This window comes from Vulpes vulpes, chromosome 3, assembly GCF_048418805.1.
Source record: "Vulpes vulpes isolate BD-2025 chromosome 3, VulVul3, whole genome shotgun sequence".
NCBI lineage: Eukaryota > Metazoa > Chordata > Mammalia > Carnivora > Canidae > Vulpes > Vulpes vulpes.
Window position 1 is genome coordinate 105881855 of NC_132782.1, and position 13117 is coordinate 105894971.

Consider the following 13117-nt stretch of genomic DNA (forward strand, 5'->3'; position numbering starts at 1 on the left):
TTTTTTTTTTTTTTTTAAGATTTATCTTGAAGGGGAAGAGGGAGACAGAACCTTAAGTGGACTCTGAGTGCAGAGTCCCAACGCCAGGCTTGATCTCATGACCCTGAGATCACGACCTGAGCCAAAACCAAGAGTCGGTCACTTAACCAACTGAGCCACCCAGGCGCCCCTATGATTCCACTTTTGTGAGGTATTTAGAACAGGCAAAATCCTCATTACCTTTCATAAACCAAGAGAATTTGTTGTTCTGTCTTAATTTTTGAAACTAGGGATTAATTAAAAGATTAGAGTAACTATTGTACTTAGCCAGAGAAGACCGCGTTTGGAGAGAGGGATTGTTATACTGGATTGTGTGGGCAAAAAGTAGTTTACAGTACTTGCTTAGTTTGTCTATGGGGGAACTCCTGGTTTCTGCCCTTTTGTCCTGTTACTGGAAAGAATTTAGCTAACAAATAGGCTCTGTTTCACTTCTTGGAATGAACTTCAGTAGGTATCAATAAGGTATAAGCTGCCTTTTGGGAAAGGACACCGTTATTGGTGAAGAGGGGAGAGACTACTAGAGGTTAACAAGTGACAGACTGTAGAATTCTGGAGGATAACGATTCTGGATTCTCCACTGTTTATCTACCAGCGTGAAACAGTTTATTTTGTCATGAGGGCTGTTAATTTGTGGTATGTGTTTTAACAATATGAATTTCCAAGGGAAGAAATGGAGTAAAATAAGGGAGCACTTGTGGGTATTGCTTTTAACATGTTCTACCATCTCTATGCTTTTTTTTTAATAATTGGTAAAATAATGTAAATTTTACCATTAGTGACATTTATTAAGCTTCACAGTCCTCACCACTATGAGGTTCTAGAACATTTTCATCACTCCAAAGGAAACCTTGTACCCGTTAAATAGTCTGTGTTCTTTTATTTATTTATTTATTTTTAAATTTTTATTTATTTATGATAGTCGCACAGAGAGAGAGAGAGAGAGGCAGAGACATAGGCAGAGGGAAAAGCAGGCTCCATGCACCGGGAGCCCGACGTGGGATTTGATCCCGGGTCTCCAGGATCACGTCCTGGGCCAAAGGCAGGCGCCAAACCGCTGCGCCACCCAGGGATCCCCCCCCCTTTTTTTTTTTTTTTTAATTTTTGTCTGTGTTCTTTTAAAGCTTAATTGTTCATGTATCTTTTGAGAAGCACATTCTTCAGATATTTGGAATTGATGGGTAATAGAAGCTGTGCTATTAAATCCTAGAATCTAATCATAATAATGACATTCATAAAATTAAAATCTAGATGTTAGATTTAATGTTTTAATTTTGAAAAGATGAGGCAAATGCTAGTGTATACTGTGTTCAATTTGGAAATTATTAGGATATGATATTAAGCCAAATTAGTATTTTATTTTTTATTTTTTAAAATAAATTTATTTTTTATTGGTGTTCAATTTGTCAACATACAGAATAACACCCAGTGCTCATCCCGTCAAGTGCCCACTTCAGTGCCCGCCACCCAGTCACCCCCACCCCCCCCAAATTAGTATTTTAATTGGCAGTTTATATCTCTAGGATATGATTTTCATGAAGTTCATGTCATACAAATGTAATGAAGTTTCATATTCAAGTAAGTGTTTTGGCTAATCCATGACCTCAGAAAAATGTGACCTGCAAGTCTTTAAATGAACATTCAGATCACTTCATGTTCTGCTGAGCAGTGAATGTCAGAAATCCTCCAGGCTTGCGTTTATTGTTTTGTTTTGTTTTTTTAAGCACAATGTGGAAGTTCTCGGAATCCTTTCCGATGATGTAGAAACTGATTCTGTAGCCCCAGGTGAAAACCTCAAAATCAGACTGAAAGGAATTGAAGAGGAGGAGATTCTTCCGGGATTCATACTTTGTGATCCTAATAATCTTTGTCATTCTGGACGCACATTTGATGCCCAGGTAAACTAGTTATTGTAATTGAGTGATCTCTACTGTCTAAATGAAATTAGAATTTAAATCCCTTTTGTCCTGATGATTGGTGACATACCACTGTGTAGGGGGGAATTGAAATCCTACCATATTACGACAACCATGATGTAGATCTCACACATGAGGTCTTTAAGAGGTGGTATTTTTTATAAGTTCCTTTTTATTTTATTTGCTTATCTACTTCATTGTTTTTGAAGTAGGCTCCACATCCAATGTGGGGCTTGAACTCACAACCCCGAGATTGAGACACATGCTCTACTGACTGAGCCAGTCAGGCACACCACGTTCCTTTTGAATTTTGCTCAAGGTGTTTTTCCCCTGAAATAGAACACAGTTGCCTTGGAAATCAGGGTGTGTCTGCTCATTCAGGGTAAGTACCTTTCCAGACAGGAAAACACAATTTCTCTGTTATTAGCAACCTGACTTCCACAGAAGAATTACAGAGTTGATGATTGATGTAGCTCAGAATTTTTGAGTTCTGTAACCAGCTATGATGACAAGTTAGATTTTGATGCTTGTATACAAGGTTGTCTACTTTTTTTTTTAAGATTTTATTTATTTTTTCATGAGAGACACAGAGAAAGAGAGAGGCAGAGACACAGGCAGAGGGAGAAGCAGGCTCCATGCAGGGAGCCCCATGCAGGACTGGATCCTGGGACCCCAGGGTCACACCCCGGGCGGAAGGCAGGTGCTAAACTACTGAGCCACCCAGGGATCCCCAAGGTTGTTTCCTTTACTGGATCTTAGATATTGAAAACTGGATAAAATTATGAGAAGTTCACATCTGGAACAAAACAAAAGTAGCTGTATTGGTAGTGATTACCTTAAATTCTTAGGAAGAAAGAGGCTTCTCAGAGAAGAATGAGTCTGCCTGCTAGGTTTCTAAAGTTTGGGTCTGGCCAAGAAGATAAGTAGGGTAAGGATATCAGAGTTCATGCTTGGATATCAGGCGACCTGACCCAGCACTTCTAATTCAAAAATAACTTAGGTTGAGACTGTGAGTTCCATATTCTTGTGGTACTATATGGCACTAGAGAACATTCAGTTCTTTTTTTACCCCACGGATAAAGATGTGAATTTTTTTGTTTGACAGATAGTGATTATAGAGCACAAATCCATCATCTGCCCAGGTTATAATGCGGTGCTGCATATTCACACCTGTATTGAGGAAGTCGAAATAACAGTGAGTCTTAATTAATTGATAATTAAATTAATTGGGGTTTTTTGTTTATGTATGTGTTTGAAGACTATCTTGATAATTTCTGATCGGCAACAGTAATGTACTCTTATTTGTACTCCTTGTCCTAAAGATTCTCTTATTTGGCATTCTGATCTCCTCCTTTTTTCTTGGCTAGGCCTTAATCTGCTTGGTAGACAAAAAATCAGGAGAAAAAAGTAAGACTCGACCCCGTTTTGTGAAACAAGATCAAGTATGCATCGCCCGCTTAAGGACAGCAGGAACCATCTGCCTTGAGACCTTTAAAGACTTCCCTCAGATGGGGCGCTTTACCTTAAGAGACGAGGGTAAGCATTTACACTGCTGCCTAGTAGCATCTCTAGGATGCGAATTTGTTCCATCCAAGTACGGTGCATGTCACAAGTTCATAGAAAACTTGGATGCGTGTTCTGTAATATGTTACTGTAATACATGTTTCATAAGTTGAGTGGTTTGAACAGACGGAACCGACCATGCATTGTAACAGTATGCTGTAGATTAAGAATCTTAATTTTGATAATTTGCAAGTAGTGGGCTTTGAGAGTTATTTTATTTACTAAATGAGACATTTCTATGGTGAAATCCTTTGTACTATGTGTGCTTAAAGCCCATCTTGAAGGGCTTAAGCCTGTAAGGCAAGTTTTCGCCATGCAAGCCTCCGAAGTAGAAACCTTGGCATTTTTGTGGTCAGGAGACACTTTAAAATCAAATATAATAAACATTCACTACACTGATGTCAGGGGCATGAAACACATACATTAATGGTCTGTCAGCACGTGATTTTTTTTTTTTTCAGAAGCACCTGATTTTTATACAGGTTTATTTAATGTTAACGTTTTTTTGTGTGTGGGTGTCCATTTCTCCCTAGTTCTGAGTGAATCTGAACAGCTCTGCTTTTCCTATGTTGTGGCCATGAAACTTTTGGTAGCAGGAAAACAAAGTGGCTCTTATTAAATGTTTCTCTGTGGATCATTAATATTTCTAACTTAGATAATATTTTAAGAGTGTGGAAAGTGTTACATTAAAACATTGTGGTTCAGTTGAAATATAGAATCCGCACCTCACGTGTTCATTCCATTTCTGTTCTACAGAAAACTTACTCTGGGTCTCCTGCACGTCAGGAGCTGTGACAAGCACTATACCTCCTCCACCTTATTTCAGAGGAATCTGTACAGAGACAGTATTTACTTTATTTTGAAGTCCTTATCTTAAAAATCTTCTTGGTAATGGCAAACCTGGTTACTTGGGTTTGTCCTGTTAACTTAACAAAATGAGAATCTTAGTTACCAATTAGAACCTGACAAAATCCAGTGGACAGAAAGTAGCAAGAATGTTTAATCCCAGAGTTGTTTTTTTCCTAAAAGGTAGCTTGGCCTTTTAGGTTTTTCACATGACCTTGTGGTATTTCTACCCTTTATAATAAATAGAACTGAGAACCCCTCCTTCACATCTTTATTGAGTTCATTTATATACCTTGAAATGGACTTGTTTTAAGTGTACAGTTTAATGAATTTAATCTATTTACAGTGTTGTACAACCATCACCACATTTTATTTTTAGGACACATAGAACATCTAAAAAAACTCCTATACCTGTTTACAGTCACTTGGTGTTCCTATCCCTAGCCAACCATAGATCTTTCTCTGTTTGCCTTTTTTGGGCATGCCATATAAATAGAATCATACAATTTGTGGTCTTTAGTGTCTAGTTTTTTAAACATGGCATGTAATTAGTTCTTTTTTATTGCCAAATACTATTCCATGGTTCGGACATTCCACATTTTACTTGTCCAGGCTTAGGTTTGTGATATAAGAAAGGATAAGCTTCTTTTCAGCTCCCCCTACCCTCTAGAGACCCACTTATTAAAAGACACCTACTCAGAAATCATGCCTTTGGTGGAAGAGCCAGTTAATTAGTATTTACATTGTGGACAATAATTTTATGATTTAAAAAATAATAAGCTTGAATACCTTATGTAGCCTTGCTGTTAACTACTGAAAAGGGTTTTTGTTTCTGTTTTTTAAATTTCATTTCTAGGTAAAACCATTGCAATTGGGAAAGTTCTGAAACTGGTTCCAGAGAAAGACTAAGCATTTTCTTGATGACCCTGCACAATACTGTGAGGAAAATTGACTGCAAAAGCCTACTTCACACCGCCTTCTCTTATTTTCTGCCCATTGACAAACTTCTCCCCATATTTTGCAAAGACAAAATCCACAGCAAAAGTCCACATTATGTCAGCTTTCTCATATTGAGAGCTCTGCTATGCCACTGTTGAATTTTCCCCCAGATTTTTTTCCTTCCCCTCCCAAACTCTGCTTCCTTGGACAGATTTGGCAATAGCTTTGTAAGTGATGTGGACATAATTGCCTACAATAATGAAAACTTACAGGAATTTTTTTATTTTTCATTTTCCCCTTAGGCATACTTAGTCTTTTTTCCCCCCAGGCAGATCATTCTGAGTGTGCGAGTGTGTGCACATGTTATAGAGACAACTACCATGTTAATAAAATATTCAATTTGAAATCCTTTTCGGTATTTGAATTGCTTTTGAATAACGTTTTTTATCTGGATGTAACATTGTTGCATTAGCTTTTTAACTTACCAAGTAATTGAGTACATTTTATGACTTGGACTTTTCTAAACTCTTCCCTCCCCACTACTTTAAATGAGGCATTTCCAAACGCTGTACAAGTTTGTATAAAGGAAAGCGTTAGTTTGGCCCCTTCCTTTGGTGGTTAGTGCATATGTCCAATCAAACACCTGTATGGCGCTGGGACGCTGCTGTAGTAGTAGGTCTGCCAGCTGTTTCCTGCCAATTTATATTCAACACGGTTTCTTCAACACAGTAGGCTGTTTTAAAAAAGAACAGCGTACTGTCGTTTTTATTAGTAAAGTGTAACAAAAGTACCCCTACAGAAAATTCCATTACCGTGTTAAATTAGTGGGATTTGCAATAAAGCAAGCATGTTGAGACCTGGCAGAAATGCCTCCTTTAGCATTTATAAGAGCTGCATGCATCTAGTATGAAAACTGTATCCATTGCAAGTGCCAGTTCTGCAAATTACTCCTTTACTATTTGTATCAGTAATTTTAAAGGCTGGATGATCCTTGCTGGTTTAAAGCTAAATCTCATCCCGCCACTAAAGGAACACCTATTTAGAACCATCCAAATCTGCACAGACTAAAGTTAACAGTGATGCATAGAATCAAGCACAGTATCGAAGTTTTTCTCAGTTACTTCAAATTGACTGTTTTCTTAAAGCTGAAATTTGCTAAACTGTTATTTGGATGAACCACAATGGAGCATGGCAGTGGTTTTTAGACTGAAGGCTGACTTTCTACTATAATTGACAGGACTTTGAAGTTTTTAATGAGAATGAGTGGGAAATGGAAGAGCCACTTTTTGGGTTTATTGGAAGCCCCCCTTGATTTTGAGGGATGTCATGTATCAAAGACAGCCTCTTTTAGACTGTGCTTTATCTCTAAATAAGAAACTTTTGTAATTGTATATTTAATGACAAGTCCCTTCCCTCAGAAAAGAAAAGCCTAGTCAGACTGTGTTTCCAGTCACAAAGCATAAAACAATCTAATCCTGTTCTCTTAACTATAGAATTACCATTCATTTCATGAATGGTGCTATATCTTATGGACAGAGCAAAGTTATTGTCCTACAGCTTCCTATAACTATACTCATGACTATTAAATTGCATGAAATTTAGCTAAATTTTATTATGTCAGCAAATCTCTGGGCTTTTATTTTTCTGGGAAATAGGGGAGCTTTAATCAGTACATAATGACTTTTTGTACTTCCAAGTTAATAGGAACAAAATAGCAATTGCTTGGATTTTAATGAATCTTTAAAAGCTCAAGAGTTGTTGAAATTATTTCCAAAAATAGATTTCCATTTTTAAATCGAGCATATTTTTAAAAACCAGTTCTGTTTGCTATTAAAACATTTACAATTTTAGAATATTATGTGCATGTTGCCAAGACTTCAGCAAAACGACATGGATACCAACTGTTCATTGGATTCTTTTACACATTTGTGCAAATGATTACTTAATCATGAAAAAAAAAAAGCGCACTGTTAAATATGGGCTTGGAAGTTCTTTAGGAAGTATTCTCAGAATTGATGCATTTTAACTCCTAGTTCACCCTGGCTGGTGATCTGGATGAGGAAATTCAGTGTCTGGCGTGAACTGGCAGCATGTGATGTTGGGCCTCTGCAGAGAGCAGTGCAAGGTCCTGTGCTGATGGACTGTGGGTGTGGCTGACAGTGCAAACGTAGGCTGACTGGCTGCAGATGAGGGTATGGACCCAAACGTTTCTTCCTCCAGCTTTAGAGTAGATCTTAGAATCTAGACTTAGAATCACACCTTTTTTTGCATCTTTTTACTTTAATGTTCTGTATACAACTGTCATGCTAGATTATTTATAGTTTTTTAAATTAATGAATTGAGAATAAAGGTATCATTAATGAACATCTGAAGTAATTGCCACTTTAAACCTTTACTGCTGTGGGAGAGGGGAAAATACAGCATCTATTTCTTGTTTTTAACTTGCAAAAAGGACTTCTATCCAGTGAAAACCAATGTAAAATCAAACCAGAAGAGTTGGACTGAGTATGTATTGTCATGAAATTAAGTGACAAATAGTAAAGTGTTCTTGAATACTTAAGCCCATGTATATTTCTTTGTTTTGAACTGAAAGTCTTGAAATATGTGATAACTGAATGTAAAAACTCTGTAAATTGTTAAAGTACAGGTGGTTCACTGTAACAAGAGGGAGCTCGTATTTGCCTGCTAGTTCCCTAAGCGACAAGAACTGCGTTCTCAGTGTGGGATGGACTTTCAAGGGGGTGCAGTTGGACAGTCCCTGGCACCCTCTCAGCTCAAGTGCTGCAGAGATGTGGGGTCATGCTTTCAATCAGATGCAGTTTTGCAACCCAAGAAAAAGGCGAACCTATGGTCAAAAACTGCTTCCATGACGAACTCTTGAAAAAAAGTCAGCTAAACTCCCTGGCATCTTCAGGAAGACTTAGTCACAGCTGTCACTACCCCAAGGTCTGTGATGACTGTCCCACGGGGCAGCACTTCAGCTTCTCTCCTCATTGGCACGGACTTCCTCACAGACCCGCCACCACGTGAAAGGTGGCTTCGTGGCTCTGGGGACAGATGTAAGGTAGTCGAAGGGCACATAGTTTTTACGACAACTCTAAACATCAGGCAACTCTGAACCCTTGAAAACTTTTGAAAATTGCGGTCACTGCACTCCAGCGGCCTGGAGAACGACACGACGTTCTGTACAGTGTTGGCCTACCTTATCAGAGTAAACGTGCCATTAATCCTCTCACAGACACACGCAAGGTAGACAGCAATCAGCAGGATTCAGGGGATGATTTTCTGTCTCCAGATAACGTGGCTTCTATTTCCTCCCGCTAACTTTTCAGTGATTCTAGCAAAATGCCATCTGATATATTCATGCTTTGTTTCTTTAGAGATCTTGCCATGGCAGCAGCTTGTGAAATAAATGTAATTATACATGCACAACTCAAAAGACTTATTACTAGGCTTAAATTTAGCAGTCAGTTGGTTATATTAGATTTCCTAGTAAGTGGAATAGGGACTGTTTGTTTTTATTTTCCCGTGATAGTTCAGTGGATTACATTTGAACCAATTTACTGCCAGAATTCAGGTCGGATAGATTGGTTCAACTTGTGATGGTCTTGGTTCTAGGATAGTCTTGATTTTCAGGATCCTGGAACATACTGAGTCTTCCCTTCAATAAATACACTTTTCACATACCTCTAATCCTATGCTTCCTTGAAACAGTAATCTGCTAGCTGAGTTGTTTACTAGGGAATGTTCTAAGGGCCCGGAGGTGTGGGAGTGGAGATTAGAACCTTGACGTTCTCCAACATAAGGGAAAAGCAGGTAGGCACCATGTCTGATTAGGCAGAAAATTGGGATTTCTCGAGCAGCCCCTAGAATGGGAACCGTCTTTTTTTCTGCCTCACCACACATGCCACTGTGCCCTTTAAAACTTAACACGGAAACCTCAGATTTGTGGACGGCAAAGGTGGAATGATGTTTTGTGCTTCCTGAGGCTTCCCTCTGCCAGGCACATTCGCTTAGCGCTCCAGATGTCAGCCCAAGTCCCTGCTACCTCCTTTCCTGCCGCCCGGGAAGAGTGTGCTGGAGTGGAGCTCCCGCGCTCCTCCGGTGACTGTCCTCCTTATGCTTCAGGTGACCGAGGTCAGCCCCGAGGGCCTGCCTACTTTAGGGACTCCCCGGGGAGCGCTCTCTCGGAAGTCAACTCACCTTAGTTACCTAGTTTGTTCTGCTCTAAAGGAAATGTGGATCTCTCTCAGGCCAGGACTTAGTGACTAGTTTTTACTAGAACAGCGTAGGTCAATACCTAGGCTCTTTTTTTTTTTTTTTTAAACAAAAAAACCCAGAGAATTCAAGGGAATGGAGTAGCTCTGCTGAGGTTCTGAACCTAATTCCAAAGCATGGCAGACTAGGTAGGAACTGTGGGGATCCAAGGTCAAGAAACCTTTTTCTTATGATTTGTAGCTACCTACTGTGCCTGACTTGGTGCCTGTCTGAGGATGAAGCCCTTAGCCGCTCTTGCAATTATTCACATGACTGAAGTTAAAAGAACTTGCTTTTGTAATAACAATAAAAATTGTCATCTTCCCTTTTGAAGGACTTGTCTGTCTGTTTATAATCGCCTGTACTGTATCATGCCCGAGGGCCCCAGCGGTCCTCTGTTCAGTTCCTGATTTCTGGGTCAGGTACCAGCACCATCTCCCAGTGGATCTGGAGGGATCTAATAGCCGGATCACGTGAGGGACTGACAAATGCGTGGTCTCCCTGCACATGGTATGCAAAGCTTTGTACAGTCTATGTGAGCTTGCCTTTTTTTTTTTTTTTTTTTTAAGATTTATTTGATAGAGCAGATGCAGGGGAGAGGGAGGCAGAAGAGTAAACTCCTCACTGAACTTGTTGCCCCATGCAGGGCTCCATCTCAAGACCCTGAGATCACAACTTGAGCCAAAACCAACGGTCAGAGGCTTAACTGACAACTGCCAGGGGCCCCGTAGGTGACTGAGTCTTAACAACCACCATACAGGGCAGCCCCGGTGACTCTAGCGGTTTAGTGCCGCCTTCAGCCCGGGGCCTGATCCTGGAGTCCCGGGATCGAGTCCCAAGTCAGGGGACTCTCTCTGCCTGTGTCTCTGCCCCGCCCCCCCCCCCTCTCATGAATAAGTAGATAAAAAATTTAAAAATCTTTAAAAAAATGTTTCAAAAAAAAAAAAAACAAACAGGTGAGACGTGCTTAATAGCTGTATCACGGGTGCCCTAATAGAAGTAAAATCTTAAAAAAAAAAAAAAAAGCTGTATCACAGTATGTGGCTTTATGTGAACAGAGTTGGGGAGACATCGGTGATTCTGTCTCAAGTACTACTCTCTCTATTCAGGGTTTTCCTTTTAAAGATTTATTTGTTTATTCATGAGAGACAGAGGCAGAGACACAGGCAGAGGGAGAAGCAGGTTGCCTGCGGGAGCCTGATGAGGGGACTCGATCCTAGGATCCCGCCCTGAGCCACCCAGGTGCCCCTATATTCAGGATTTTTTTTTTTAATCTTTATTTATTTATGATAGTCACAGAGAGAGAGAGAGAGAGAGGCAGAGACACAGGCAGAGGGAGAAGCAGGCTCCATGCAGGGAAGCCCGACGTGGGATTCGATCCCGGATCTTCAGGATCGCGCCCTGGGCCAAAGGCAGGCGCTAAACCGCTGCGCCACCCAGGGATCCCTATATTCAGGATTTTTAATAGTGATCAAGAAGCCAAATACTTAAGCCAGGACAAGAAATGAATAGTAGGGGCAGCCCGGGTGGCTCAGCATTTTGGCACCTGCCTTCGGCCCAGGGCATGATCCTGAAGACTGGGATCAAGTCCCATGTCAGGCTCCCTGCATGGAGCCTGCTTCTCCCTCTGCCTGTGTCTCTGCCTCTCTCTGTTTCTCATGAATAAATAAACAAAATCTTCAAAAAAAAAAAAAAAACCAGAAATGGTAAACAGGCAGTATACATGTAGGTGGGCTGACAGCAGTATAATCCTGCGTCCTTTTATTGCATGAGTTCATATGAGTTCTTGCATAAACCATCCTAGGTGAAAGGAATCACTTCAAGGTTTTGATCGTGTCTGTGGTAGAGGTGTTTGACATTCACTGGAGTCTTGGCTCACAACTTGTCAGCTAGTTAATGGAAGGGAGGGAGTCCATTTTTTAAAGATTCTATTTATTCATAAGAAACACAGAGGCAGAGACACAGGCAAAGGGAGAAGCAGGCTCCATGCAGGGAGCCCAATGCGGGACTCGATCCTGGGCCTCCAGGATCATGCCCCGAGCTTAAGGCTGCCCTAAACCGCTGAGCCACCAGGGCTGCCCAGAGGGAGTCTGTTTTACAAGAGTTCACAAGTGGTTCTGATTAACCACAGTAGTTAATTTAACCACACTCTTCTACTCTTCAGTGACTAGGTCTCCAGCCCTGCCCATCAACCCTGTGCTCTAAGCGTGCCGGGACATGAGCCACATGTAGGCACTGTACTACAGTGGGTAGACTGACCAGGGGATCTCACGCATCACGGCCCTTGGAAGCAGTTTCAGAGACTCGCATTCTTCCAATCAATGCATCATAAAGCAGAAAACCAGCATCGGTACCTCGGACACGGTAGCTCTGTAGTGAAGAACTACAGATCCTATCTAGTAGAATAAATGATGACCAAGTTACAGTATTTTCATTTAAAAAGACTTTCAGGAAAAAAAAAACACTAGTCTTATTGACCATGGGAAAAAACAGGTCCCAGAAAATATATATTTAGCCTCTTTAGTGATGAGGTTATCTATTTTAAGTCTCTGGCCATTTAAGGCCATTTAGATATATGAAGAATTTTCAGTAATGTACTGCAGTGGCAAACATTTTTGTTTCCTTATATTCACCTTCCAAATTCAGTCTTAAAAGTGGAATTTTTGTTATTGTGATTATGTATCTGCTTTAAATTCTGAAGGCTGTGTGCCCAAATTCCTTGCATGAAATATTTTCCTGTTTTCTGCTAGAAATATATTAGTTAAAACAAGGAGACAAAAATCTTGTAGCTGACAAGTGTGCTTTTTGTTATTCAATTACTATTTTTTCTTAGAAGACCATTTTTTAAATGGGCTCCATGCCCAGCGTGGGATTGAACTCATGATCCTGAGATTGAGTTGCATGCTCTACCGACTGAGCCAGCCAGGCGCCCCATCAATTAAGATTTTTTTATATGATCCTTCTGTTAAAAATTAGACAGGGGCACCTGGGTGGCTCAGTCGGTTATGTGTCTGGCTTCAGCTCAGGTCCCCGAGTCAGGCTCCCTGTTCAGTGGGGCTTCTGCTTTTTCACTCTCCCTCTCCCCCCTCATGTTCTGTCTCAAATACATAAAATAATTTTTAAATGAGCAAAACCTCTTCCCTCTCCATGTGTACTGGGTCACATTTAATGTTAGCTGCACATTTTCTTAACCTATCCCACTTTGAGTTCTTTAACATTCTGTTTCAGGGAAATGATCGTGCCCAAATATAAAAGCAAGCAGTAAAAATAGTTTAAAAATTTAAGGATTTATAGGAATTTTAATTTTAAGGCTTTTTTACCAAAAAAAAGTTCTACTCTGTGGTTTAAGAGTCTATTGGTCATCTAAGTCTACTGGTAAAACAGCTAGAGAGGAAATCACAGGAAAATTACCTATTTAACTTGTTCTGCATTCTTTATCGTGTGATTATATTTGGACTGAGATTTACTATGGTGATTTCACCCCTTTTAATGGGATGAGGACACAGTACTCAAGCACTTTGTGACTGCTTATAGACTTCACAAGTTACTTAGAACAAAAA

The 13117-nt window shown here is 40.1% G+C and overlaps 1 protein-coding gene across 4 annotated transcripts in view; it reads left to right on the plus strand.

The window, feature by feature from the left end:
- GSPT1 (G1 to S phase transition 1) overlaps nt 1-9890 on the plus strand; it is a 39855-nt gene extending 29965 nt beyond the window's left edge. For all 4 annotated transcript variants that reach the window (XM_072753836.1, XM_072753837.1, XM_072753835.1 and 1 more), the window contains exons 12-15: nt 1761-1934; nt 3058-3147; nt 3320-3488; nt 5218-9890. In XM_072753836.1, coding sequence (XP_072609937.1) covers nt 1761-1934; nt 3058-3147; nt 3320-3488; nt 5218-5270 — 486 coding nt within the window. In that variant the 3' untranslated portion in view covers nt 5271-9890. The remainder of the gene's footprint in view (nt 1-1760; nt 1935-3057; nt 3148-3319; nt 3489-5217) is intronic.
- Nucleotides 9891-13117: the final 3227 nt, after the last annotated feature.